Here is a 27579-nt window from a genome sequence, read left to right as displayed (position 1 = left end):
TGGGATCTTGCTTTTTCTCCATTGTCCAGTTCTGGAGAGATAAAGATTAATTTCCAGATATCGATCCAGTCTCTGCTCTCTTCTTCATGGGAGAGTTAGAAAGGGAATCTTTCTGGCATTTAAGAAGAGACAAAAAGAGATTTAAAATGCACAGAGGAGCACAAAGTATTTCATCCTCCAATCTTCCATCTCCTCCTCAGTCTGGGGAGAGCAGACTGCTAGGATGTACACCTAATGAAGGCCAGAAAGAAGCATTAGGAGGTAGGGGACTTGTCTGGGAGGGAAGCTGAAAGACACTATAGAGAGAGCAGCACTCTTTGCTGATTACTCTCCTTTGTGTTCTTATCCAGAGCACTCTCACACAACCTTGGCTCTCCAGCTGGTTTCCCAGAGCAACATCCAGCACCTAGGAGCCCCGCAGCAACAACCAAGGCTTCCAGATAAGGGCTCAGCTACTCTGGCACCACCAACATCATCTCTTACAAACCATGACAGCAACTAATTTCTAGTCAGGGGGGGAAAAACTGATTCTCCAACTCACTGATTGTAGTGAAGACACTTGTGAAGCAGAAGTAATCCACAGCATTGAGTGAGAGCAGGTGATACAGAAACTGTTCCCGTTCTTCTTCACAGCACAGGAAAGCGTAACGCTTGTAAAGTTTCCTGGGAGAAATAAAAACATGCCATTTTTGTTGTTGCTGTTGAAAAAGCACCATGCATCTTAAAAGGTGTTTGAATCTCAAAACACCAAATGAAGAGTGGCTCTTAAAAGGGAGGTATGACTCCCCAATAACAGAAGCTGCTAGAAACCCACAGGGGGCACGTAAGTGTGCTACTCGTGTTTTAAAGAGCACTCTTGGCTCCATGGTCCCACAGCAAGGCTACTGAGTTCATCTCAGTTTCGGGTTTGCTGCAAAGCACAGGTAAAAACTAGCACTACTCACAGCAGCAGATCTGAACCAACATACAACAATCTCATTTCTTCCCCATACCTTCCCACTGTGGAATGGTCCATCTAATAACCTCATCTTCCTTCTGCTCCCTACTGTGACACAAAACTCAGCAGAATGCACCAGCAGCAGTTGGGGTCCGCCCACCACTCAAGGATCTGTAGAGCCGCAGCATGGCTTGGATCAGTGCACGGATCTGACAAAGAACTAACGCCTCCTTCCTGAAATTTGTGATGTGGTTTCCATGCAGATGAGCAGACTTTTGCCCTGCTGGGTGGGCAGTACCACCTCTCCCAGCTCAACCCCGCCCTTCAATCACTTCTAGCTGGAAACCACAGTACTCAAACAGGGTGCCTGGCTGTAATCCAAGCAGCAGCACCTTGAGACACCACTTTCACACCATGAAAGTGAAGGTTTGAAGAAATGAGGTGGCTTACTTTGCAAGTGCCTGGTTGGAAAGCAGCTGCTTCAGGTGCTGAGACAAGAGCTTCTTCTCCAGAGAAAGTCTTATCCAGGCGCGGGCTCGCCCCACATCAGTCTTTATCTCATTCATGTTCTGAACGTGCCTGAAATGTGTGCGGAAGAAAATAAATAGATGAATCATAAAAAATCTGCATGCTTCAAATGGTAACATCCTGTGTGATGATGCAACAGGTGAACTGGAAAATGTCTTCTGACAGTTTCTGGAGAGATCCCCAGCAGGGCCCCTCACAACCCTGCACAGTGGCAATGAGATCCCTGGCCACCCCAGGCTGGCATAAGGACACGTGGCAGCTTTTCCTCTGCATGGCAGCCTATAGGAACTGCTCTGTGGTTGCCTGGCCAAGGTGAGGAGTGGTAAACCAGTCTGCCTGTGGTAGATGTTCTCATGGACACTGCTAACACTTAAAAAAAGCAGGCACCTCTTGAGATCCAGTTACATCTCAGCTGACACCTCAAGCTGCTGACTTGAGCGGGTGTGTCTGGGAGAGCAGAGGACAAACACAGGTCCTGAGAGTTTCTCCAAACCACAGTGGCTCTGAAGGTTCCAACAAACCCCTTGAGAGCAGCAGCAATGGCACATCTGAGAAAAGGAGAATTGCTGAGGCAAAAAGAGCAACAGGAAGCTGCAAGCAGAATCACATTTTTAGGGATATAAGAGGCCTTCCTGTAAGTGATAATTTGAACAATGCTCCGTGTGTTTCATCTGTAGGAAAGCAGAACTGTTCCATAGAAGCTTTCTTCTACAGTTATGCTTTTCTTTTTTCTTTTTAAACTTCCCACACTTCAGTTTGGAGAATGCCAGAAACTCTAGTTTTAGAGCACAGGGAGTTTTAGAAGAGGAAGAGAACTGCCATGGCAGGATAAAGTTGCTTCCAAAAACTCCCCACTTGGTTAAAGAAAAAAGAAGAAAAATCAGTAACAGTTTTCAGCAGAGGAGATAAAAGGCTGCAATCTTAATTTTCATGCAGTCTGCATTTTAAGTACACAGGCAATTTAGCCCTCCAGATCTTCATAGCAGGCTCCAAGTACCATCAGCTGAAGTCTGAACTAATCCCAGTTACAATTTACTGTCTAACTCTTGCAACTTCCCTGACAGCCCTCCACGCATTGCTGAGTGTTGGGGAACATGGCAATATTTACTCCAAAGGAAATCCAACAATGTGACTGATGCTTTTTACGTTGACTACTATAGTCTCACTGTCTTGTGCTTTCCCCCATCTGTTACACCCAAGTGTGTGCTTTGTGTTTGTCTTAGGTTGCAATGCAAGATGTAACCAAAATTATGCATTCTATTACCATCTGTTAAAACCAGGTGGGGCAGCATTCTTTATCTCTTCCACGACCCATCTTCCCTTCAGGGGGATATCCTCTGTCATCGAGTCTCACTGCATGACTGATAAAATTACATCATCCCATTGTGAGATGTTCCACCCAGGGGGAGGAGCCAAGCACTTCAACCTGGATATAATCTGAGATTTGGAACACCACAGTCAGCCTTTTCCCATTGGATTCCCAGAGGAAGACCAGACCCTTCTACATCACCACTGGACGTTCAGAGGAAAACTACACCCTTATACAGGATCATTGCTTCAACAGACCCACATCTGTCACTCTAGGAGGACTGCAGCCACGATTTAATTGGACTGCTACCAACACCTTGACCAACAGAGTGTCAGGTTGTATTCTGACTCTTGTCAGTGTTTTTGTGCTACTGCATTTTATTTTTAATTTTCCTATTTTATTATATATAATATATAATAATAATATATAATATAATATAATATATATATTCCTAAGTTGTAGTTATTTTTTTTTAATTTTTATTTATTTATTTATTTTATTTATACATACTAGTAAAAGAACTATTATTCCTATTCTCATATCTTTGCCTGAGAGCCCCTTAATTTCAAAATTATAATTTAGACGGAGGGGCTTTATACTTTCCATGCCAAGAGAAGCTCCTGCCTTCCTTAACAGATGCCTGTCTTTCAAACTAAGACAACATTCTATTTAGTCCCTGTATTATTTGAGAAAACTACTATCTTGTTTATAGAGTCTCTAAAGGTGCAGGTCCAGGACCTTTAGGGCAAATTAGCAAAGAACAACTTGGAGCTGTCCAGAAGTACAAGTTTTCCCTGTACAAATGAAGAGGATACACAGCCCAGCAGCACTACTCTGTGCCAGGCTGACCTGCAAGCCTGAAGCCTTGCTCCTGGCATGGGAAAACCCTTCCTGGCTCAGAGCATGGCAGCTAGCATTAGACCTTCCACCAGAGGGCTGGACATGTGACCCATGGTCCTTGAGAAACAAGATGCATGCTACACTCAACTACATCCTGTTGAGACACTCTCCTCAGACATTTCAAGCCTTTTGAGATGGGAAGATCAAAGCACAGACTATCATCTCCCTCCCCTTCCCCTCCGAGTGCTCAGCTTGAATTACATCTAATATGAAACACTGAGCAGAATATGTTATTTCACTGTGAGAAGATTCAAATACAGATGGACTCAACCTTATTCCATGCACACTCTGTGCCTCTTCATCGCCTGTGTCTGGTTCAGACTAGATTAGCATTAATTGTGCATTTGGGAAAAATAAATATCTGCAAGCATGCAGCTTGTCAGAGATATTAAAAAGATTCCATAATCAGTCTTGGTGTCAGCAAAAGCAGAGTGTAATGGAACAGAGCATGCAGGAACCCAAATTTATTTCACTGTCAGTTGTGACAGAACAGCTCTATTTTTGTCGGTGACCTGTGTAAGCACCACATGCTCACCACTGCACAGCAAATTCTTCTTGTCAGAGCAATGAACAGCCATTTGCAATTTCCCTGGTTTGGACTTGCTTTTAGTCCCATTAGTAACAAAGAAAAATCTATTTGCCCTGCCAAATGTAAGCCTGGGGTATGGGGAGACACACCCTCTGCAAACATCTGTGCTGACAGCAGATGTTACAGCTGCTCAGCACCACCATGCCCCAGGGATGCTGTGCACACTCTCATGCCAGCACAGTCAGGAAGGAGCCCATAGCTCATCCCAAGTAGACTGCAGGTCTTTGCTCAGTCTTCTTTTTAAACACAGCAGGTTAAGCATCACTGCTGTGGACTCAGTGGCCAGCTCACATCCTCCAGTGCAAGCTCCCTGCAGGACTGAGGCACAACATGGACATGGGCATGAGAACAAATGCTGATAGCAAGGAAGAGCTTGTCCAAAGGGGAAGGATCAGAAACTTGACTCCAGCTGGACCAAAGACTTTGAGGAGGCCTTGATGTTGATTGGCTCAGTTGAATGCTCAGCAACACCTGAAGTGTGAGGCCAGGCTGTAGCTGGAACAGAGGTTGGAGGGATGAGACAGATCCATGCCAGGGAAAAGCCTGGAGGGAATAGCTCCAGGCTGGCTTGTGCCATTGAGATTCCATGCACAGAACCAAAATAAACACCCTGAGCATCTTCCTGACCACGTCTGTGCTGCCTGGCTTTTATGGGGGGCAGAGGACACACTCTAGCACCTGTAGCATATGGCACATTCAGAGCAGGGCTGTGACTCAGCCTTGCTTTTAAGTTGTTTACATAACCTTGCATGAGCCATCAGAAACAAGCCCTGCTTAAGGCAATGCTTAATCTTCCAGACTTCAGTCAGCACCACAAGCCCTGCAATTTAACAATTATCCATCCTTCAACTTCAGCCTGGATCTGTGGGTGCAAACAAATATTAGGCAGCATTCCTTCCAAGCAGGAGAAAGTATGCCTCAAGATTACAGATGATAAATTCAGCTCACCATCTGCCCAGCATTTTCTATGACCAGACACGTTTGTGGACCATCATGAATGCTCAAGATATTACAAAAGGTAATGTTCTGCTTCTGTACTTTTTCTCTGAAGAGCAGTAAGAAAGACTTTTGTGATTCAAACAAGAGAGCTGAGATCCATGCTGGGCTCTCATTACTTCAGTAGAAGCTCGTGGAAGACAGAGCCCATGCACACAGCAGTGAGCACACACAGCCTCATCTGTCAGCAAACCCCTCCCAGCACAGGGATCCTCCTGCTCCAGATCCTCCTTCATCCTTCCCTCAGATTGACCCTCTACATGCCTGTCAGATTCCCAGGGCTGAATTCAGGAGAAAGCTGCCACATCCCATGAGAGGGATGCTAAAATGGCAGATGCATGTTCAAAATGACCTCTTGGCACTACAACCCTAATTACACTGTATGTATTCTGTCTCCCTCTTTTACATGTTGTTTTAGCCATGCATGGCATGTCATGCTCCTTGAAATCAGAACAAAAAACTCAAACTACAAAGTGTCAAATTAAAGGGTTGCACACTGCAGGTGGGGAGTACAGTGATTTTTTTTCCCCAAAAAATCTGACTCATCTATCAACATACATAGCAAAAAACACATAATTGTAATCAGGGTTTTGTGAACTAACTACAATAAATCTTATTTTTACCCTAAGGTTCTTTTGCCATATTTTTAGGTATAAGATGGATGTGGTGTTGCAAGAAACTGTACTCATGTTGTCTCACACATTAAATTACCAGCAATTGCTCTCAGCTCTTTATAGATGAGCATTATTGCATTACTCCTCCTCTCTTTTCATGGCATGTTTATCCCACTGAAATCCTTAGCCCTGGCAAGACAAGTGTCAAAACAGTGGCCTGACCTGGCAGTGGCTTGATCAAGGAGATGCCCTGAAGAACTTCTGCCTGCTGCTGTCACTCCAGCCTCCACCTCTTCTTACTCTCTAATCCTTCTGGTTCCAAACAAGCGCTGCTTGAAAAGGTCTCCAGAGCCAGGCTGCGGTCCACTAGAAAGAACCTGCCTCAACTTCACATCCCAGCTTTGAACTCACCCAAATTCTAAGTCTGACTGAACTTTTAAACTTGTACATTTATTACTATCTGCCATGAAATGCTAGTTAAAAAGAAAGAATATTGCTCAGGCATTATGAGCAGGCTTTTACGTCCCTTTGCTTTGCCTATCAACTGTACTTGCTGGGTCAGTAATTAAAAAATGAATGAAAAGAAACAAACTGAAAATACCAAGGAATTTAAGATATCTGCTGGTATTTGTAGAAGCTGGCTTTATTACTGGAAGAACTCCCCAGGGAAGACAGAAATTGCAGTAACATGTGTGTGGTTTTCATTTTCTGTTTGCTAAAATAGATCAACAAGTGAACACACAAAGAAGTTTTTCAAAACAGAAAGGCAATATGTTGTAGATTTGAATGTGGGCTGAAGAGGAGGTTTAATTCTCCTTAGCCTTTGTAGACCCAAAGCCAGTGAGGCTCTTTACCTTATGCTACATGATTAAACCCACAAGTAATGCTTTAGGAGCCAAACTGCATACCTCATATCTTGTATCAGGGAAACCCTCAATGTAGGCAGAGTAATTCCTGTATCAGACTTTCGTCTTTCTGTTCCACCACCAACTACAGTGGAGAAAATACACATAGTTAATACAACACTACAGCAATAATCTGCTATGCATCTGTTCTACATTCAGCTGAAAACAAGTGGCTGTTAACTGCACTGTTTCTATGCATTGTCACTAAATCTACTCTGGAAATGTAGAAGTAGACAAAAAGAAAATCCTGAACATATTACTTATTTCTTCCTTAACCAGCACTGAACTTGGGAGATCTAGCTTCTTTTGTTTGTATGTGAAATACCTTAACTTAAATACGTACAGCAATGAGTTTTATTAGTAATAAGTTTCTGTGGAAAGCTCATAACTGAGAACAACTCAAAATTAAGCTACAGTAACATATTCAATGCAACGAATACCTTGCATTTCTGTGCTCTGCTCAGATCAAACCACTTTGTGGTGACATGTTTTGCTCTCAAGAATTTGTGCCTGCCAGCAAGATTGTTTAGTGCATTGCTCATTGAAGCTTATTAAAAAGTCCTTTCATGGGAGAGTCTACTTTGTCCATAAATGCCTCTTTGAGGACTGATCCTACAAGTTCCCATCTGCAGGATCTGAACTGGACAGTCCTTGCAAGATGATTCACTTATATAGGTTCAGAGACTTTTACTACAATACCCCAGCCATTGGGCAGGGACACCTCAAAGTTATCAGAAAATCTCTCTTAAAACACAAAAGTAATTTAGTGATTGTAAGGGGCCAAGCAAAAGTATAAATTGAGCATCTGGACTGATGGACAGAGATTGATTACACAATTTCTGAACTGTACCACCCACCAGTATAAAGATTTACTGAACATGGAGTTATTTATATTGGGATTTCAGAGACAGATTATGCTCACTGAAAGAAAAATGTCAACTGTCTAATTCCCAGCTCCACGCTTTCAGCTTCTTCAGAAATTATCTCTTGCAGAGACACTGCTTCTCACACCTCACTCAATGCTCATTAAAAGCAAATGAAGGTAGTACACATATATCAAGTGATTTTCCAGACAAGGATGGAAACTATGTTTCTTTGCCTCCAATGATTTCAATCCATTTTGTCCAGACATCAAGACATCCCCATAATGGTTATGAGAAGTCTCAAAATGTAAATGTGGTATTAGCAAGCAAATACACTAAAAATCCTGTATGGGTTTCATGTGGTTGCACTACTCCTCCCATGTCTGAGTTCATTTCCTGTGATGGACTTCTCATGGAATCACCTGCCAAGTACTCACCTGGAGACTCTGCACTGTGCTCTTGCTTCCCTTCTCTCTCCTGATACTGAAGCAAATGGGACCACAATGCAGATTTTCCCTGAAAATGGAGTAGGTAGTACGTTGCTTTAAATAAACCAGGCAAAAAAAAGAACGAATAATGGCCAGTAAACATGGCAGAATAATGGAATAGCATTTGAATGAGTAAAATGGTCAGTAACGAAAACCAATCCTTCTCTCTCGGGCCATGAAATCTCAGGAAGAGAGGACTATCCCACTGATGCAGCAGTCACACCACCCACTTTGATTCTTTGTCCCCCCTCTAGGTTTCCTTTGTGAAGGTTGAAAGGGAATAAACCAAACACATACTTGACAACATCACTACAATTTCCAGAGGGGAAAGCCCAAAACAATCCCACGACCCCCCCCAAAAAAACAAACACCCAAAACTCCTCAAACTTTTGCAAAAATATGAACTAGGGATACTGGTCCAAAAGACATCTGCTTTGTCTTGGAGTTACACCATTGAGTAGCAGCTTAGAAAGCAGAGATGACATTCAGTATTTACCAACCTGCTTGACCTGCAGACCGTGGCTCCAGATTCTTTCTAGCAGATCACAGAGACTGGCAATCAGTGTATTTTCCTCCAGTCCTGTTATGTTGGCTTCTCCATGTCCCAGCTCAACTGCTTCATGGCCCATCTTCTCTACCAACATGCGTTTAGTCTATTAAAAAAAAATCCCAGGAGTTTCTAAGCATGTTATTCAACAAGGGACAGAATTTATAGATGAGTTTACTTACACATGCTTAATCTAGAGACTGTTGCTAACAGAGAAAAACTTCAAATCTATCTGCAGATATTGTAAATTAACAAAAATAATTATATTAAAAAGTTTGATTCTTTGAATCTGAAAATACTCTGATTTGGAAGAGATCCTGAAAGATCAAGTCCAGCTCCTGTGACTGCACAGGACACCCCAAGAGTCACACCATGTATCTGAGAGCATTGTCCAAATGTTTCTGGAACTCTGGCAGACTTGGTGCTGTGACCACATTCCTGGGGAGCCTGCTCCAGCTGTCCCATTTCTATACCATCTATCTATTGTCCTATTTCTATGCTGGTGATTTATTACCAAGCAGAGCACAGAATACATGTTCAGCCTTAGTTAGCTTCTGTTTTAATTCTTGTTACAGCCAATAAAGTTTAACACTCAGGTAAAGCAGTATACCACCAACAGACACAAAGAAGCTGTATGCCCATGGCTATAAAAAGCTTTTTTCACATCAGGAATTGTTATACTTCATTTGCTCTGCATAAACAACATGCACAAGCCACACGTGCTGAATTCTTCCCTTCTGACCAAGGGTCTCCAGGCCATTCTGTTTAGGCTACATATCAACATGAACAATTAAAGGAAATCCTTCAGAAGAGGTCTGGACATGCTGATTCTCCTTTCTGTCTTTTCTACTTCTTCCATCAACTTCATAAACAGAAGAGCAAAAACACATTCCTTTCTCTGCTAGCTGTTGAAAAACACTACAGGGATATTCATCCTGCAATAACCAGGTATTCCAACAGAACAATGCCATTCCACCTGTGAGCCAGGAGAACATCTGTAGGTGCTATATGAACTCACTGTAATCTGGGGAGAGCACACAAGGGGATAACCTACCTTCATGCGACATTCCTTCAGCAACCCTTCCACAAATTTCCAGTTGGTCTGTGCAATCACAGCTGGAGAGAGGTCTGACAGTTTGGGCTGCCTTAAATTTTTACCTAAACTCCTTGCTTCCTGCATGTATTTCTAAAAATAAAGAGAATAATTTTAGATATTACAGGTCAGAGTGACTCTCCTCATCCTAGGCAAGCAAGGTGGTGAAAACATATGAGCTTGTGTTAATCTAGAAACATAATCTTGATTTGTCTGATGTTTAGATGTCAGACTGGAGAAGTGCAATGATCCCTTTTGACAACAGAAAAAGCAAGATGTTTTCCTGAGTGGTACAGAATCAGTCAGTATTAGCCAGTGAATTGCTGTAGTCACTAGCATGAAGTTAGGCACAACAAGTGCATAAAGTGTAATACCTTCATTCAGCAATAAAGCCAAAACACCAAGAAAAAATTCTTTCCACTGTTAATTCTCACTTTAAAAAAATTTAAGAATTGTCTAATTTGTGACCAGACTATACATGAACAGAAAAAAATCCCTCAAAAATAAATTATAAGAAGCAGAAATACACTTAGCAAATGAGAAAGATTCAATCCATTACTTTTCATCTAGATATGCAGGAAAACAAGACATTCTCAATCCTATTCTCAATTAACTTCTTGATTACAAATGAAGCTCATTTTAAGCAGAATTTACACTTGGGATCATTCATGTTCTTACTATGGTAATTAGGTTAAGTATGGACAAAACTCAGCATACTCTTTAAAACAAGATCCAAGCTATAATTGAAGACTTTCAAACTTTCCTGCTCCACTGCCTTGTCATCAAGGGTAGAATATTTTTTGCTTTGGTCTGGTTTTTTCGGGTTTTTTTTTGTCAAGCCAAAATCTACAAACCAATCAGCAAGTGACCTCTGACCCCAGCATCAGTGAGAGAGCTACATGCTGAGCAAGGCTGAGAAGTTGGCAACAATTATCAAAATGTTGTTCAAGCATTATTCGTAACTTTTTCTTTAAAAGAGCAAGATAATAGAACATTGCCAAATAAAAGTCTTGAAAAACAGTGCTTAAAGCCTAGTGTGGGAATGCTCCATTTCCATAGTGGGTTTTTGTCCAGTTAGTGATGCATCTCTGAGGGTGTGTGACAACGGCCAATCTTTCCTGGAAGGAGCAGATCACATCCCTCCAGGGAATTCTTGCTGCTGCTGACTGGATTTTCTGGGGAACTGAGAGGGCACTATGGCAGCTTTCTGCCTGGGCAGAAAATTTGTTCCATAGAATCATAGAATGGTTTGGATTGGAAGGGACCTTAGAGATCACATGGTTCCAAACTTTCTGCCATGGACACCTTCCAGTAGATCAGGAAAAGCAAATACAAAATCTTAACACACTGAAGTTAATTGAAACAGCTTCCTCTTTCCTTCTTTTTTTTTTTTTTTTAATGGGAGTATAGTTTTTCTGATGTATTTTCTCAACAGGAATTTGGACAAGAACCACTTAGCATCACCTTAACAGGTCAGACAAGAATGTAGGGTTCTGCCATGAAAAAGCTGTGTTCCACTGAAGTTCTCAGTTAGGTAACTACAGTACTGTAAGGATTTTAAAATAGTTCAAAAACTACAGGTGGGAATAAAAGAAAAAAGTTACAGACAGTGAAAGTGTGTTGTTTGGCAAGCAACCTCACAAGTGACTTCCATCTCAGTGCAAAACTTACCAGCAGAACCAGTGAAAAAGTAATACAGGGAATATACAACTAGAAAAACTAATACTTCTTTTTAAATGTGAAGGGATAAAAAGTGTGGTTATAGTCTGAAGAGTACAAAACATAGCTAACCTTACTTTATTCATTGTGTATCTTCTTATTATATTAAAATTAAAAACACAAAAATTCTAAGGTTCCAGAGAAGAATAAGGGTGGGCTGAGAGAATGAGCTGATTACCCTTTGCCTGTTTATCAGCATCCATGCCCCACCACCCTCTTGCACAGCGGGATGCAATGATCCAGCAGCCAGAAATCAATGCTTTTGGGATTTGACACCCTAAACTGAATTGCCAAGTGAGCAACATGGGGAAAAAAAACCCAAAGTGAAACAAAATTCTTGTCTTTTAACTGTGGAGCCGCTGTGTTTTCCAGGGAGCTGGTGTGGAAGCTCCTTTCCAGCTACTTTTCTGATTATAACCACACTTCCAAGTACTACAAGGACGTGCTCATACTCTACAGGAAAGGGGCAGGTCTGAGATGCAGCAAAGACAGAGGTTCCTCATGCTAACAACATCTCAAAAGCAGCTTTCAACAAGAAAAACTAAAACATACCAGGCAGCATTCAGAGAAGGATTTTTTAGGAGGCCGTGCAGGAGGGGGTGGTCCCTGATCCCACTCCCAGAAGGCCATTGAGTTCTGACGAAGCAAAAGCTCCTCCGATGGCTAAGAGGAGGCAGATGCCCCAATGGCAGAACAGCCAGAAAGAAAGAGGAGATAAAGCAAAAGAAGCATGCATATGATCCACAGCCAAAAGAAGAAGAAAGTAAATACATGACAAAGTACTGAAAAGGCTCTGCTGTGATATACACGCACAGGGCACCATTCAAAATATACTTGCAAAGCCATGTTAGCAAAAATAGCAACAAACATGTACAAGTGCTGTTTTGCTGTGTTCCCATGAAACATTATTCAAAGCTATGTTTGAAGAGTTCTCTCATCCACTCAGGTTCTTTTGGAGGGCAAACTCCAACACTGACCAACATTATTCAGTGAGTTTTACCATAAAACAGCATGAGTGTTGCATTTTTGCTAGTGACATACAATAGAAGCATATGGACATCAATGAAAAAATGTGGCAGAAATTATTTAATGAAGGATGAGGAACTGAAAAGATGGGAAAGAAACACATGTACGTGACTGACATTTACAAGATGCATGGGAGTTTCCAAGCTTTAGGCATAAAAAGGCCCCAAAATCTTAACCTTTCAAATAAGCATACTCATGTCAGAAATCTACGTAAGAGAACGGAAAAAAGTTCCCTTAAAAAAAAGGTGGAATCCTGCCTCATTCACTTCTACAGGGCTGACATTTATTCAAGGACTTCACCTTTCCAGAGACTTCCACCCTGGCCAGAGTTTAGCAGCTGCACTGCCAGGGCTCTGCTATCTGCATGCAGTAACATGGCCAGGGTCTAAATCAGCAAATAAGCCATTTTTCTCATGACAAGGGGGCTGTCTTGTTCCAAAACAATAAAAGCACTTTATTTATGTTGCGTGCTTTGAGGTTGCACAGCATCTATGACAAGCAGAGCAGCATCCAAATAGCTACAGAGACCCAACCACACCACACAGTAGCCACAAAATTGCCCCAAGTAATAGGCACAGTGTTGTCCAAACCTCCACTTCCTGGATCACAGCTTGTGCTGCCCTCAGATGAGGCCACCCACCTCCCTCATGTCGTTATCCAGCCCGATGTGCTCTGAGTGCTGCCGCAGGCGGTCCTTCCTCCGCTGCGTGGTGCTGCTGCGGCTGGCCCAGCGGCTGGGAAAACACAGACAGAACACACATGTGAGCACAAGAAAAGCAGGAGGGAAAGCCTGCGTCAGGAGCTGAAGAACATCCAATGGGTCTGCAGCAAAAGAAGGGAAAGCCCAGGCTCGGATCTTGCAGTAAACACGGGTGTGAGCTGGTGCCTGACCTCCCCATGGGAAACCACCAGCAAGATGACAGACAAGCACTCACCCAAGGGATAAATAACCTGATGGAAACCTGTTCAGTTGCCTGCCAGTGAGAGCTCCTGGTACCTGAAATGCAGCTCTGCCAAGGCATTGATGCCATCACTGAACTTGGTTACCCAACACCACTGCTGCATTTGATAAGGTTTGACAAGAACAGTGTCTTTAGCAAAAAACAAAATACAATGATTTATTTTGAGAAGCAACTTCTATGATTTTGCCCTTTTGTGAGAAGTGCTACTTTTCCTTTGTCCATTTTCTGGGGTACTTATTTGAGACAAACCTCTCATGGCAGTTTTAACAACTGTTACTGGGTGCACCTATGTCTAAAGTTTATAAACAATACTGATGTTCCTGGGATTAGGGATTAGTCACGTTGCTATTTTCACCTTATTTTTTTTTTTTTTTTTTTTTTTTTTTTTAATTTGGTTTCTAAGTACCACAGAAAGGCTGGGTTTTTTCCACCTGTTCATGTACATCCAGTTGAATTTTTCCTCTCTCTACACTGGTGGTATTGGTAAGGACAGAAGTCTCCAAATCCCAAACTCATGCATTTCTGTTTGTGCATCCCAAACAAAAGCATATACAAATAAAATTTGGAATCTAACTGTTCGGGCAAGAAGTTCTTGCTGGTGACACAGACAGATGAATGCCTGGGGCGGAAACTCTTGCACAGAGCTGGACTTGTGTTCTGACATGCTGGGCAAAACACTGGGGATGTGTAGGGTGGCCCCTGGTGACCAAAAAACAGCCTCTGTTTCCAGAGAGAAGAACTTTGCAAACGTACATAACCATCTTCATCAGTTTCTTCTTAGAGTCAACCAAAATCTGAATTTTGGCTCACCACACAGATACAAAGGGAAAAAAATGCCACAGGAACTGTTGTATTAAAAGTCAAACTGAAGTCCCATCAAATAACATCAAGAAAACAAGTACAAAGGAAGAAATCTAGGTCTGCATGTAATTACGGTTCATCACCTCAGTATACCATATGACAACACACTTATTTTTAAACCTTTTTTTTTTTTTTTTGGTGGCCTCAGGTCTCTGCTAACAAAATGAAACAGCCTAGTAAGTGTCTGCACAGCAAATGCTAATACCTTATCAGAGGAACACATCACTGACATGAGTGTCTTTGCACATCCACAGAAGTCTTAAAAACGTACAGCCCCTGAGTTTAATAAGTCACCATTTATTTTTTTTCAGAAGCAACAGCCAAAGCCTCATTAGATGACTAAGAGGTGGAAAATAAACCCCTTCATTTTAATAATCTCAACAAACAGAAATGTCACAAAAAACCACTCTGTTTAACAGAGGATAGCAGATACAATGTGTCTTTAGCCACTTGGCTCTGGAGACCTTCCATTTATTGCAAGCCAGGTCCATGTTTATGTTTCACACAACAGTATACCAATAACACATTGGAAATTTAAGATACAGATCAAATATTACCCCATATCATAGTTTTTCCTCCTCTAATTTATATGGTTATTTTCTGAATTCTAGACAGATGAAAGAATTGCTTTAAGTGTCCTTTGAGGGCAAATATCTCACCAAGGTGAAAGCAGAATGAAAGCCACAGAATAATTACAAAATAATACAGCACCATTAAAGCATTTTCAGTTCTTTCCAGAACTGTACCTCATCTGGGAGATGGCACAGACCATTTTCCAGATTATTAATCAGAACTATTTGAATGTTTTAATCATACAAAAGTGAAGATTGTTGGATGTTTATGAAAAAAAAAAGACTGCTGCTCATTAGCAGGAGTAATTACACATAGTGACCTGCACGTTCCCTCTCTTCCAAACTCTAAGTTAAGGAAGAGGAGCTGTGGAGTTGCTGGGTGAGGTCTGTGCTTTCAGATGCTGCTCTGAATCTCTCTGGGAGGTTTTGTGAAGATCTAACAGCAGTTAAACAGGATTAAGCTGCTAAATCTTTTAAAGCCTTTTCTTTTCTGGGCCACATAGAATTTTCCCAAAACAATGCCTCGGTATTACAATAACCATTCCCTCTCCTCAGCAGTGACTGCATTTTAAAGTGCTCTCCCTGCAATCACTTGAAGTGATTTTAAGGGGGATAAAAGCTCCAGTGGTCCCACCACCTCCCCCATGGCTGCTAAAATCCCGTGTGGGTACCTCTGCTGGCCCTGTCATCAGCTGTTGCTCTATTCACACCTCAGCCCAGGCACTGCCAAAGCAGCAAGGAAAGCTGTTTTCCCTCCAGCAACCCTTTGCTTGTTGTCATTCCTTAGACTTGGGCTTTTAGGAAAACCACTGCTGTGTCCCTCCTCTCCTTGTCCTGAGTAGATGAAGCCCTCCTGCTGCTCTGCCTGGATGCTGCCCAAGGACTCCCTGACTCCAAAAATGCCTTCTCCCCTTTAGTTTTTTGCTGGCAGGGCCATGAGCACAGACTGCTGGCATGTTTCATTTATTCCTCACAGTGGAGGCATTGCTACAAGCACCTGCTCTCTGGAGCAGGCACAGGTTGGGTGCAGTGTTGCAGGGAGCCCAGGGACAAGCTGCCTCCATGGAGAAGTGAGGAAAGGCTCATTTCAGTGTGTCTGTCTGTACCTAACTCCCATGTCCACAGATGAATGCTTCTCACCTCCAGGGACTGCGGAAAAGCAGTGATATTTCAGAGGAGGGACCAGGGAAGACTGTGCTCAGTTCAACATACGGAAATGAAGTAAGGCACCTCCAACTAAGACCTTGGTAACATAAAGGCAGTCAAGTCAGTATTGTTTAGTATCAAATTAGACCCAACAAGAATAGGAATAGGTTTGCAGAGGTTGGAGCGAATGTAGTGGTGGCATTTGAAACATCCCAATGTTAAGTATCATCTTTTACATTTCTATAATAAAAGAGGTAAGGTGGTCAGCAGCAAAGCTGCAGTGTCACAAACAATCTAGCAAAACAGCACCTCACGCCAGTGACTGGCCACACTGTATGGAAACTATGTGTTCATATCTCTTTCTTCCTCTACCTTCTCCTGCTCCCCTTTTTAAAGCTTCCTGAAGAAATGATGAAATTATGTCTTCCCAAATCAGACATCAGTGTAGCAAGCAAGATTTATACTGCAAAACATGAACATGCTTCTAGAGAGCTTCTTTCTCAGATGGATTTAACCACTATTGTCATCATGATGAAAATCACTGTTGTAATTTACAATCCCCTTACAGTGATAATGGAGGGAAGGAAGGAGACAAATGTACTTGTTTACAGGACAGAACCTAAATCTCCTCACATACATCATCCTGTGAGGCAGGCTGCTATTTAGGTCTGCAAACCATGACAACACCCATTCTACCTATGCATATCCATCAGAGTTTCTGCATTCACAAATTAGCACATAGCTGTACTGCAGCCTCCACAAAGCCCCCCTAAAGCATGCCCACATTAAACACACACAGACTACACATGCAAACTCCTTGAGCTCAGATGTAATTTGTGTGAGACTACACAGAGATTCCAAGTCATACACATGTCAGGCCAAAGGTGATCATGGACAGGCTTACAGGGGAGGGGATCCACAGTGTGAATCTGCTCCACGGGAAGGAGAATAAAGGCTTAGATGGAGACTTAAGCACCTTTTCCATCTCTGCCATACGGTAGAATAGGAAAGCTCTGAAATTGCTCATTGGGTGGACAAAAATTAGTAAAATGCCTTAAAAAGAGTGGCCTTACACTGACAGGCTCTTTCATCAGTTTATAGGAAAATAAGTGATATTAAAGGGTGGCACACACAACTGTCATCCTCTGCAAGGAAGAGCTGTAGTGAATTGCTAGAATTACCTCTTAAGCCCTGAGGAACCACTGTCCTATGAGTTATTTAATTTGCAAGTCACTTAAGACAGTAGTACTCTTCAGGGGAGAGCAAATGGAATAGCGGATGCAAGGATTCAATGCCCATTTTTCCCTGTCAGCTTTAATTCTGCACAGCTATGTTAAAATGATATATTAACTCAAAGAAGTTAATGGCATTTTTCCTGCCTTGCACCAGTTGAGCAAAGGATCAGTAGCTCAGGAGAGTCAACCATCAGAACCATCACCCACTTGGAACCATCAGGTTCCAAGTCATCACAGCACATATTTCCTATCTCAGAAGCCATCTTTAAGTACAGATTGTCAGTCACACTTTATTCTTGAAAATTAATGTATTTGAGTACAACTGGTTCATATTTTCATTGCACCCATCAGTGGTTTGCTACATTGGGGTACCTGAAGTATAGTAACTGCTTATTTCAGATTTTCTTACATAAAAAGTGAGCTCTCACTACTCACAGAATTTAAATAACCTCCGGGCTGTGTATGGATGGCTCATTGCTGACTCATTTCATGCTCACCTACATGCGCTGCAGAGATGCCACTCTATATCACTTGCAATTGTTTGGCTTGATTAAAAAAGAAGATATGTTCACTTAACACAGCCTTAAAACAGTGCCCAACAGACAGTGGGGTAGTAAATGGCCATATAATATGATGAACTCATTAAAAGAGAAAAGACCATTTGGCATACAAAAAATAATTTAGTTAAAACCAGAACAAATTCTGTCATCACACAGAGATACATCAACCCCTTTGCGTTATATATACATCATATTTCCTTTAAAATCATTACCTGATGTTAAATGCTAGCAACAAACAAACAAGGGTCCTGTTTAAAAATAAGGAGAACCATAGTCCCAGGCAGATAAACCTTCCACAGTTCCCGACTTGAAGGAGGGGGCTGCAGATGAAGGACACAGGACAGTGCCCACACAAGTCATGTCATAAAATGGAGCACAAAAATGAACCAATTCCATACACTCCTAGTGCTTGAGTTTTGTAAATAATTACTGACACAGTGATCAGATGAGCAAAACACAGCTCAGGAACAAATGCCTGGAGAAAGTAAACAACTAATTTCTGAATTCTGTTTCATGGGTAAGATCAAAATATCACTCAGCAAAAGCCTGAGGTTAGAGGCCAAGAACAGTGGGATCTGTCCTTGAAGACTGGGACTGTGCCCTCCTTTGGGGGCTGGGCAGGAAAGGTAGGACACAGAAGACAGACAAAAGCACAAGGCTCACAGGAAGCTCAGATGCAAGTGAGAGGGCCCAGGTGATAGAAGTGGCCAGGACAGGAAAGAGGAAACAGGCTGGTCAGGAAAGTAAGCAAGGAGAAAAGCAGGGCTCCAATGAAGAAGTGTGGGGAAAGCAGGCCTAAACAGAGAGGAAGGCAAAAAAAGGGTAATTAAAGCCATTTGTAAGTGTGTAACAAAGCAAACTCTTCATTTGAAAACCAAAAGAAACATGAAAAAAATCCATTCAGTTGTCCTTTGAAGGCAATTCAATACAAATTGCCAGAATGCAAATATATTCCCATGCTTGGGAATCACTGTTTTCCTCTGCAATATTTAATCTCATTTATCAAGCTTCTTAGTACAAATTAAGTTACAAGGTACTCGATTAGATTGAAAACACAGCTTGTTTCATTGTTTTAATTTTGCACTGTAAGCATATTCCCCCTAATTTAGCAATTAGCTAATCAAAAACCATGAAGTGTTTATGTAGCTTGGCTTTTTGTCATTCAAATTCCACTCCTGCAAATTCATCAGCCAGTGGAGTCCCAGCTACAATTTTAAAGCCTGGCAGAAAATGCACACAGGGAAGGAGGGAACACAGACACCACAGTATTGTGCTGGGGTTTGAGAAAGGAAATAAGGGTTCTGGAAACCACAGCTATTTTCCAGAATAACGGAAAAATATCCTGAGGGACTGCAGCCTGTTTTCTCCTGGGATGCTTTCTGGGAGGATTTGTGCAGAAGCCACTGCTTTACATGGTTAGAGCAGTGTAGAGGGGATGCTTTTGTACCCAGAGGCAGCCTGCAGCTTCTCTCTGTAGATTGAGAAGGTTTTCCCATGACGTGGGAGATGTATCAAAGGCAAGGAGCACAGAAGGAGCTCCTCAAGTGCGACAGTGCTGCCTGATGGGAAAGAGAATTGGGTGGGGTGTTTTGGTTTGGCTTTAGTTTAAATTGTTTAAATCACATAAGGAATCTAGAACTGAAGCTAGAAGTGTTTGTTGTCTGCATTATATCTGTGATTTAGATATAACATATTACACATATACCAGCCCAGTAACTGACAGGTATCTTCAGTGCTCCTTCTGCTTACAGGAAGGGAATAGCTAGATAACATTATGAGCTCTGGTTGTGTATTTGTTAGGCTATCAGCCCAGAAAGGGAAGCAATAAATCCCTGATTGCTGGCCACTGAGGACATGTTTTCATTAAAACAGCTTTGAATTGGTTTATTTGCTACTGTCCAGCAACAATTGACCACAACATGGGAATTATTCCCCATTTCTCACAAATAAACTTCCATACAAAATCGGGACAAAATTTGCTATGTAAAACTGAAGCCTGAAAAAATAATTCTTATATACACAGCAATATCCTTTGCATTAATTTTGTAGTATAAACACACAATAGCTACACCTGAAGACTCTGGAAATGTAGATAGAATGTTCTCTTACCCCATACCCATAGGCAAAGCTCCAGTCCTGTAAGTAAAACATATTTCCAAGAATCATGCACTGGGAAATTCAAATTAATGGAAGGCTGTACTTCAATTGATTTTGTGGTCATAAGAGTCACGCTGTACTTGCAGAAAGCATGGAAAAGCTGTTCTACACATGGGTGTAAAATCAGCAAAATTACATGTCCTAAATGGGAGAGAAAGAGTCATCTCAGCTGCTCTCATGAAAACCAGGAAGAAGAAAGAAAAACAGATGGTCTTGAGATTTTCCAATTACAAGCCTTTTTGGCAACATACAACTGGAGGAATTCCAAACATTTGTCACTTTGACATCACTTTGTGGTAAGTAATGGGATTTTGGTACTTACAAATTTTGAAACATGCTGCAATCTAAATCAAAATTATTACTCAAGGAGTTAAAGTAATTTTAGAACAAGTACCAATCTAACAGAAGCAAATCTCAAAGAGCATAAGGAAAACTATTTTTAAGTGATGTTTAATCACAGATTCACTAAGATTTTGCAATAGAGACACAAGACTTAAGCAACTTTAAGCAGGCTGGGCACACTCACACTGTTGCTGACACTGTGAAACTGAAACACATCCATAAGAACAAGAGGCAGACTGCTAATTACAGCATCTCACAAGATGAAGAAATCCTCCATTCCTCAAAGGACGATTACCCATACAATTCTGTCTCCACTTGCAGGGAGACTGAAAGCAAAGGAACTTTGAAATATGCATTCCTCCTTTTTGGTTGATCCTGGGGTTTTTTAAAGTTTTTTTTAAGAACTCGATTTCTTTAAACATTCAGTGCTTAAGGATATCTCATCATTTGCAATTCTTATTCCTAGCAGGTTATTAAAAAGGGCTTAGCTAGCACTGGTATGCACAAAAGGTGTATAAATAGAACTGAGTGGGCACTTCATGCAGAAGCTCAGAGCAGTATGTTTGCATGCACATGTCTAAAACAAGAGGTAGCTTTAACATTTGGACAACTGTAGCCTTTGAAGCTCTCGGATTTACCTGCACTCCCACATTTTGATGTCCAGAAACTGAAACTGAGGGCTTCAGCTGATAATATAATGAGTTTGTAATTAACGATACAGAAATATTTCACTTCTGAAGAGGGAGAAACCGTCATTCATGGGTTTTGAAGGAAGAAAGATTAAAAATAAAGGAACTCACAGCACTTGCTTTGTATTATAACTGTACAGAGGTAAAGTGTATCAGTGGTCCAGGTTCCCATTTTACATTAGGTAAATAAATCATGCAATGGCATGCTCAATTCCACAGCTATAGGTATCCCTACCCTCTTATCAAGGTGCACCACAGAACTCTATCAGACTCAAAAAAGAAACTCAGATGCAGAACCACATATGTTCCAACCTCACCAAGTCATTCTTCCAGGGTACTCTAATGTGGCAACTGAAAGAGAGCTAGAAAAATTCTGAGTCACGTAATAACAGCTGAAGAAAAGAAAAGAACAGATTGGACACTAATTTCATTCCACATGATGGTGTGAAGGTTTCATCACCAAAATTTCTTTCAGAATCTGAATTTTGGCTTGAGTTCCCAAAATACTGTATTCAGTGGAAAACAGCCAAAGAATTAATTTGAAACTCATAAGACCCATTACAAAACAAAAACTATGTATGAGAAGACAGTAGTTACCACTCAACAGAAAACAGAGGGAGGAATCTTCCCCTAACACAGCTAACGCTTCCTGATGTAACCCAAACTATGGTTATATTTTCAAAAGCAAGACTGGACATCTTGCTTAGCCCCATACAAACCAGAAACGGAAACCACTGTTGGGTTCATTAGACTTCTATATGCCATCCAAATTTAGGACTTCTGTCCAATGATGTGAATTATTTACATGAGAAACCTGCTTTTAAATCCAGAAAATAAAAACTGCACTTACTTGTTATTGGTGGGTGCCATTGCCAAGACATCTGACTGCAGCTTTGGGAAAAATCCTTGCTCATATTTCCCTTGGCCAATCTTCATATCGAGCAGGTGAGGGTGGATGGCTGTGTGGTCAATCTTCATCAGGCGCTGCTCAACGGACTGGGCTGCAGGCGACAGTCACAGGTGAACAGCTGCGCCACCACCCACCCCAGGGCACGCACCATCCCAATGGCAGTGGTCATACTCAGACCCGTGAAAACCCACTAGAAAGTTAAACAGTGACCTTAGGCAGAGAAATCTGCCAGTCACAGAGGTGAGGAGGCACTTGTGATGTAGGTTTTTCAATTTTGCTTTTAGTTTCTTTACCCAACACAATGAGCACTGGTGCAAGCAAGTTAGCTGTTAAGCAAGCAAGTATTTACAGGAGCCTATGAGATGCATTAGGAACTGGCAAGAGCAGTGCAATCTTTCCCTGAAATTCCTTGTTTGATTTTAATGCTTCTTCAGCAGAACAGAGACTTCCAAGGCCAGCTGCAACCCCTGTGGGACTGGACATCTTGCTTAGCCCCAGACACATTCCCTGGGCAGATGCATGGCAGGGGGACACCTGAGTTTTGCAAACATCTGGGCCTACAAGGTCTTCCTCCTGAAATTAGATATGCCTCTACTGGATGACAGGCCTTCAAAAAGCATAGCTAACTGTCGCAAGACCTGAGCAACATCAAGAGGATGAGCAGATTCTTGGAAACAGGGAAGGCCATGGTAAGATGGGAGAGGGCTCCCTGGGAATCTCAGCTCCACTGAGACTAAAGGAGTTCAATCCTCTTCTTCAAGGACTTGGGGGTTTCAATCTCAAAACTCAAGCAGAATTAAAATAAAACCTGTCACCCTCTTAACTTGTGAAGAACTTGGGAAAGGAGGTATATGGGCAAATTCAGTATTTAATTAGCAACTTTAATATTCAACTCTTTCTAGCCCATCTATTAATGGGCAGGCCTGTTCTTTCGGCGTATCACAGCTAGTGAATACATATGAAAAATGTGGAAGCTAAATCTGCTTTCCATTTGTTAAGAACAATATGGAACTCATTTCCTACTTTATAAAACTGTGACGGGAAAGAAGCTGTCACAAGATTTACATACGTTATCATTAGAAACTCAGCAAGTATTCTTTTTCCCCTCTAAAAAAAAAACCAAAAAACATTTTGTATGGCTCCATTTTGGAGAAAAGGAGTGGGTAGTGTGGGGTCAGAGGATTTGAAGGGTTCCCAAAATAGTTAAACAAACAGGTGCTGGATCAGTGCTGGGGTCACATATACTGTGAATGGTAACTATGAAGGAAAATTGGTATTACTATTAGTTTGCTGCTTTTCACAAGACAGAAAATGAGGTTCTGGTGCCACAATATCTGCCAAAACTAGACGCTGAATAGACAGCTGACCTGCAAATTAGAACTGGGTTTAGACAGAAAAAGTTAACAGATGCAGATTTCTATTTCTGACATGTTTATAATAAGTAAAACACTGAAGGAGTTAAACGAAAAAAAAAACCCATGAGAACTGTGTTTGCCCTAGCTTACTAATATGTGTCCCAACAAATTTAGGAGTATAATTTCCCTGTATTATTTAGAAATTAAATACATACTTGCACAAGCATTAAGTAAGAAATTCAAGTATAATTTGAAAAGGCATCCTGTGACTGTAATGGAAAAAAATTCCAAGCCTTCACTACAGAGTATTTTTCATTAACACTGAATACCTATTGCTGGAAGTACTAAATATGCCACACAGGATTACATCCCTGGCATTCCCTGCTGCTCTAACCAAATGGTGTAAGGCAAAACAATGTCTTTTTATGGCAAGGGGGAGGGACAAGGCCAGTGGAGCAGACACCAGGGCTTGACTCCTCAGTGTGGCTGGCACTGGCCCCACCACCAGGGTGAAGGAAAGCTCCCCTGGCAATGGAACAGGAGCTGCCTGAAATGAGAAACTATGAGCCAGTTCCATTTGGGTTTGGCTTGATTTTATTAAAGGCACCCACCCAGGAGAGCTCAATGGGAAAGTAAAGGCTCCTGCCATTCCTGGTGTTTAACAGCATGCTAAAGTTTTTGCTGAGATAAGGACATTGCTGAGTCCTCCTCAGGTAGCTCTAGGACTTCCTCATCAACTGCAACACTCAGATGACTGAGGACTTATATTTCTTGGTGGCTGACATTGTACTTTTGAATATTTTACAAGGCTGTCTGAACATACCTGCTTCTTTCAAAGTGCTGCATTTCTGGTAGTTGGATGTCCGCAGTGCAGGGGCCCTGACATTATATAGCCTTATTTTCTCAATTCGGGAGTCAAAAACTCGTAGAAAAGGGTCCTTCTCTTCCCACTGGGACATTATCTTATTATCTATGAAGGTTGCAAACATCTGTGTTTCGATGAAGTGTGAAAGGAATGGGAGATAAGGCTCAGGTTGGTCCGAAAGGAAGGAAGCCTGAAATATAGAACAGCTCATTAGTGCCACATTCCTGCCCAGCACTGATGTGCCCAGCTATCCTTCAGCAGAGAACTGAACCAGCAGCCAGCAGGAAGGCTTGGACAAGACTTCCCCCACCGTGAAAACACCTCTCAGAGAGCTGTGAATCCATCTACAAAGGGGTTTGGTTCACAACTGTAAGAAATAAGCAGTCAGGGAGGCTTTGTGACAGCTGGAACAAAGGGAATGTGGAGTGACTGAAATAACACTCATGCTGCCTGCTTTTTCAAACTTAGCAGCTATCACTCTCAGGAGTAAACCCTGTGAAATGCATGGCAGACCATCACATGTGCCCCCTTGGGACCTCTGGTCTGGGCATGGTTGCCTGGGACCATACTACTTATTAAGGTGTCACACATATCAAGGGTTGTACAGTGCTCTTCAGCTGATGCTCTTCTGCGATGTTACACAGGGCAATTAGTCATGAATTTCCAATTAGAATGGACTGTGTCTAAGTCTCTAACTGAGCTTTGAAAACCCTAAACTTAACAGCCCATTTTATTGCAGAAGCACTAGCAGAGATTGCCTAAACAACCCCATCCTTTTGAATACTGCACTGTTTAATGCCAGAAAACAAACCATTAACAGGCAAGGCAGCAATTCTTTTAAATCAAAAACTGACTCAGATCAGTATTTAGTCCGTCCCTCACTGTTCATCCTTTTAACCTTTTCTTTAGAGAAGGACTTGTATCTAGAAAAGATGATGGGTACAAACACTACCTGCTTTGTACGGTCACTCAGCAGCTATGCAAGCTTCCCAACATTTCCCATTCCTTTGCTATCCTCCTATCTCTTTACATCCTCATTTCTAATCTCAAGGGATTCCTTTTTCCTCTTGTGCATACACTGCAATAGAGTCATACCAATACTCTTTAATTGATAACCTTCTTCAGAAAAACGTTACCCATTACAAAAAACCTGAACTGTGAGATTAGGAAACATGTAAAACTAGATTTGTTTTTTGTCTCAAGTGTGCACCTCTCCTCTCAAAAAACAAAAAAACAAAATAAGACAGAAAAAGAAGTAATTTTGCGTAGCTACCCTTCCACCAAGCCCACAGGAGCAGCCCCATGAGCAGGCAGAAGCCTGCCAGCTTGGTTGGTACAACCCATGATGGCTCTGAACAGCTCAGTGGATGTGCTCCGATTTACTCTGGCAGGAGATCTGGCCCTGTGTAATGGAAATTGACAAATCTTGCAATGAGGCAGAAGAGGAATGGCAGATTAAAGAGCACCTAGGGTACATACACAAATACAGCTATCCTCCCTCCCCCTTTTATATGGAAACACAAATACATGGCTATCTTTACTTTGTCAAAGTTCTGCATTTGTTCCCTGTTTGTCAGCCACGACTCCATGTCGGGGGCAGCCTGGATGACGAAAGCCTCGTAGTCTGCAAACATCTGCGTGAAGCGGTTGGCAAAAACCTCGCGGAGCTGCACGTTCAGTTTGTAGTCCCTCAGCTCCAGCTCCTCACATGACAAATTCCCATCCTTCTCCTCTGTGAGGGGGCTGGTGATGGTCATCTCCATGGTCATGCCCGTTCTCTTGGCCAGGGCTTGCAGGCGGGAGATCGTCTCGTTGCCTTTCAGCAGCTCGTACATGTTGAAGGCATTGCTGGGGATGTTCCCGTTCCTCTTGTCATTCACCAGGTCACTAAGAACTAAGTTCTTGAGTTTGGTGGCACTGTCACTGCAGTGCAGGTTCCCTTCTGGAGAGATCCCGAACTGCAGGAGAACCTCGGAGATTTCCTGGATAAACTCCAGCTTGTTAGGGAACTGCGGGAAGTCCTCTGGCAGTTCAATGAAATGGTTATCAATGTCTACAAAGCACAAGTTTGCCTGAAATACAAACAGAAGTTTCAAAATGGACACTCAGCACTGAACTGGTTCCTCTGTGATATAGCCTTTTCTCCCAGGGTGCTTCCAGAGAGAAGGGTAAATGTACATGTATGTGGGACACTTTAGCTGTGTTGTCTAGCCCGTGACATTTCAGACTTCAGTAAAACTGAGGGTCAAATGGATGACAAATAAAGGCTTGCGACCCTCTCCTGTTCCCCGAGGACATGCAGACCCCAAACTTCCCACTACAAAGATTTCATATGCCCTCCCAGAGCAGCCAAGGACATACCACCAAGCAGGAAGTGCAGCACCACTTCTCAGTCCGTGTAAATACCATTAGTGTGAATTACTGCATCTCACAGGCCCATTTATTTTATCAAGATTCAACTGCAAGAAGCCTCTGCAGCTGTGCTACCAAGAAATGAGATGTTCAGTGAGAAAGATGATGCTGCTTCAAGCAGAACCACAAAAGAGGGTCCCATGGAAATCCTTTGGGATTATGTCTGAGTACACCTTGTCAACTAGAGGCCAAGTCTTATTTCCCTACTCCCCTGACCCTTGTTTCCATGGAGGCTTGTATTATTGCCAATTCCTCTGCCTGAGATTTAAAGAGAGTGCTCTTAGCCTTGCTATGAATGGAGATGGATCTCAGCCTGTAAGATTAAAGCTAAGTGAAGATATTAGTCTAGCAGAGCAGATACTTTTACTAGGAAAGTGTCGATGGAGGGACAGAAGCATCCCACATAAAAATTAATTACATTGCGCATGCACCCTCAGGAATACTAGCAGAATGAAAAACAGTAATTGATCTTATGAACAGCAGCTTACATCTGAAATTCACTGTCTGAGTGCACTGAGTAAAATCTTAAACCAGGTCAGATTCCCAAGGTGCTGAGCTCTGATGCATTTTATCCTGGCATAAAACTGCAGAACAGGAGATGCAGAAAACCCACAGGGCAGCAGCAGGTCTTTGTTAGCCTGACCTGGCCATTAGCACAGCTCCTCCACCTTCTCCCAGGCACATTTAGTATTCTTTACTTCTTACCAAACACTCTAGACTATTCTTCAGATTATAATAGAACATAAATGATTTATTTTCCTTCATTTTTGAAAAGGTTAATTTTCAGCAGGACAATACATTGCACAGCAAACATTTTTATAATATATTGGATAATTCAGGGACATTTTACTAATATTAATCACCTTTCACACAGACACGTTAAAGCCTATTAGGATTCCCCTGGTAAAGCAGAAGTGTCCCTTCAGCTTTTTCGTATTAAATTTAGTCTGTACAAAGGAAAGCATTTCTTCATACAAAACTATTTGCTTTATTTAACTG

The 27579-nt window shown here is 42.0% G+C and overlaps 1 protein-coding gene across 2 annotated transcripts in view; it reads right to left on the bottom strand.

Moving 5' to 3' along the window:
• DENND5B (DENN domain containing 5B) overlaps positions 1-27579 on the bottom strand; it is a gene marked incomplete at its 5' end in the record, with an annotated part of 112210 nt that overhangs the window by 11055 nt on the left and 73576 nt on the right. For both annotated transcript variants that reach the window (XM_083858661.1, XM_083858662.1), the window contains 10 exons: positions 542-663; positions 1388-1516; positions 6782-6863; positions 8079-8157; positions 8630-8782; positions 9731-9862; positions 13155-13248; positions 21889-22039; positions 24127-24358; positions 25710-26240. In XM_083858661.1, the coding sequence (XP_083714787.1) occupies positions 542-663; positions 1388-1516; positions 6782-6863; positions 8079-8157; positions 8630-8782; positions 9731-9862; positions 13155-13248; positions 21889-22039; positions 24127-24358; positions 25710-26240 (1705 nt within the window). The remainder of the gene's footprint in view (positions 1-541; positions 664-1387; positions 1517-6781; positions 6864-8078; positions 8158-8629; positions 8783-9730; positions 9863-13154; positions 13249-21888; positions 22040-24126; positions 24359-25709; positions 26241-27579) is intronic.

Source organism: Zosterops lateralis, assembly GCF_965231275.1.
Source record: "Zosterops lateralis genome assembly, chromosome: 4".
Taxonomy (NCBI): Eukaryota; Metazoa; Chordata; class Aves; order Passeriformes; family Zosteropidae; genus Zosterops; species Zosterops lateralis.
This window is presented reverse-complemented; position numbering and strand designations above follow the sequence as displayed.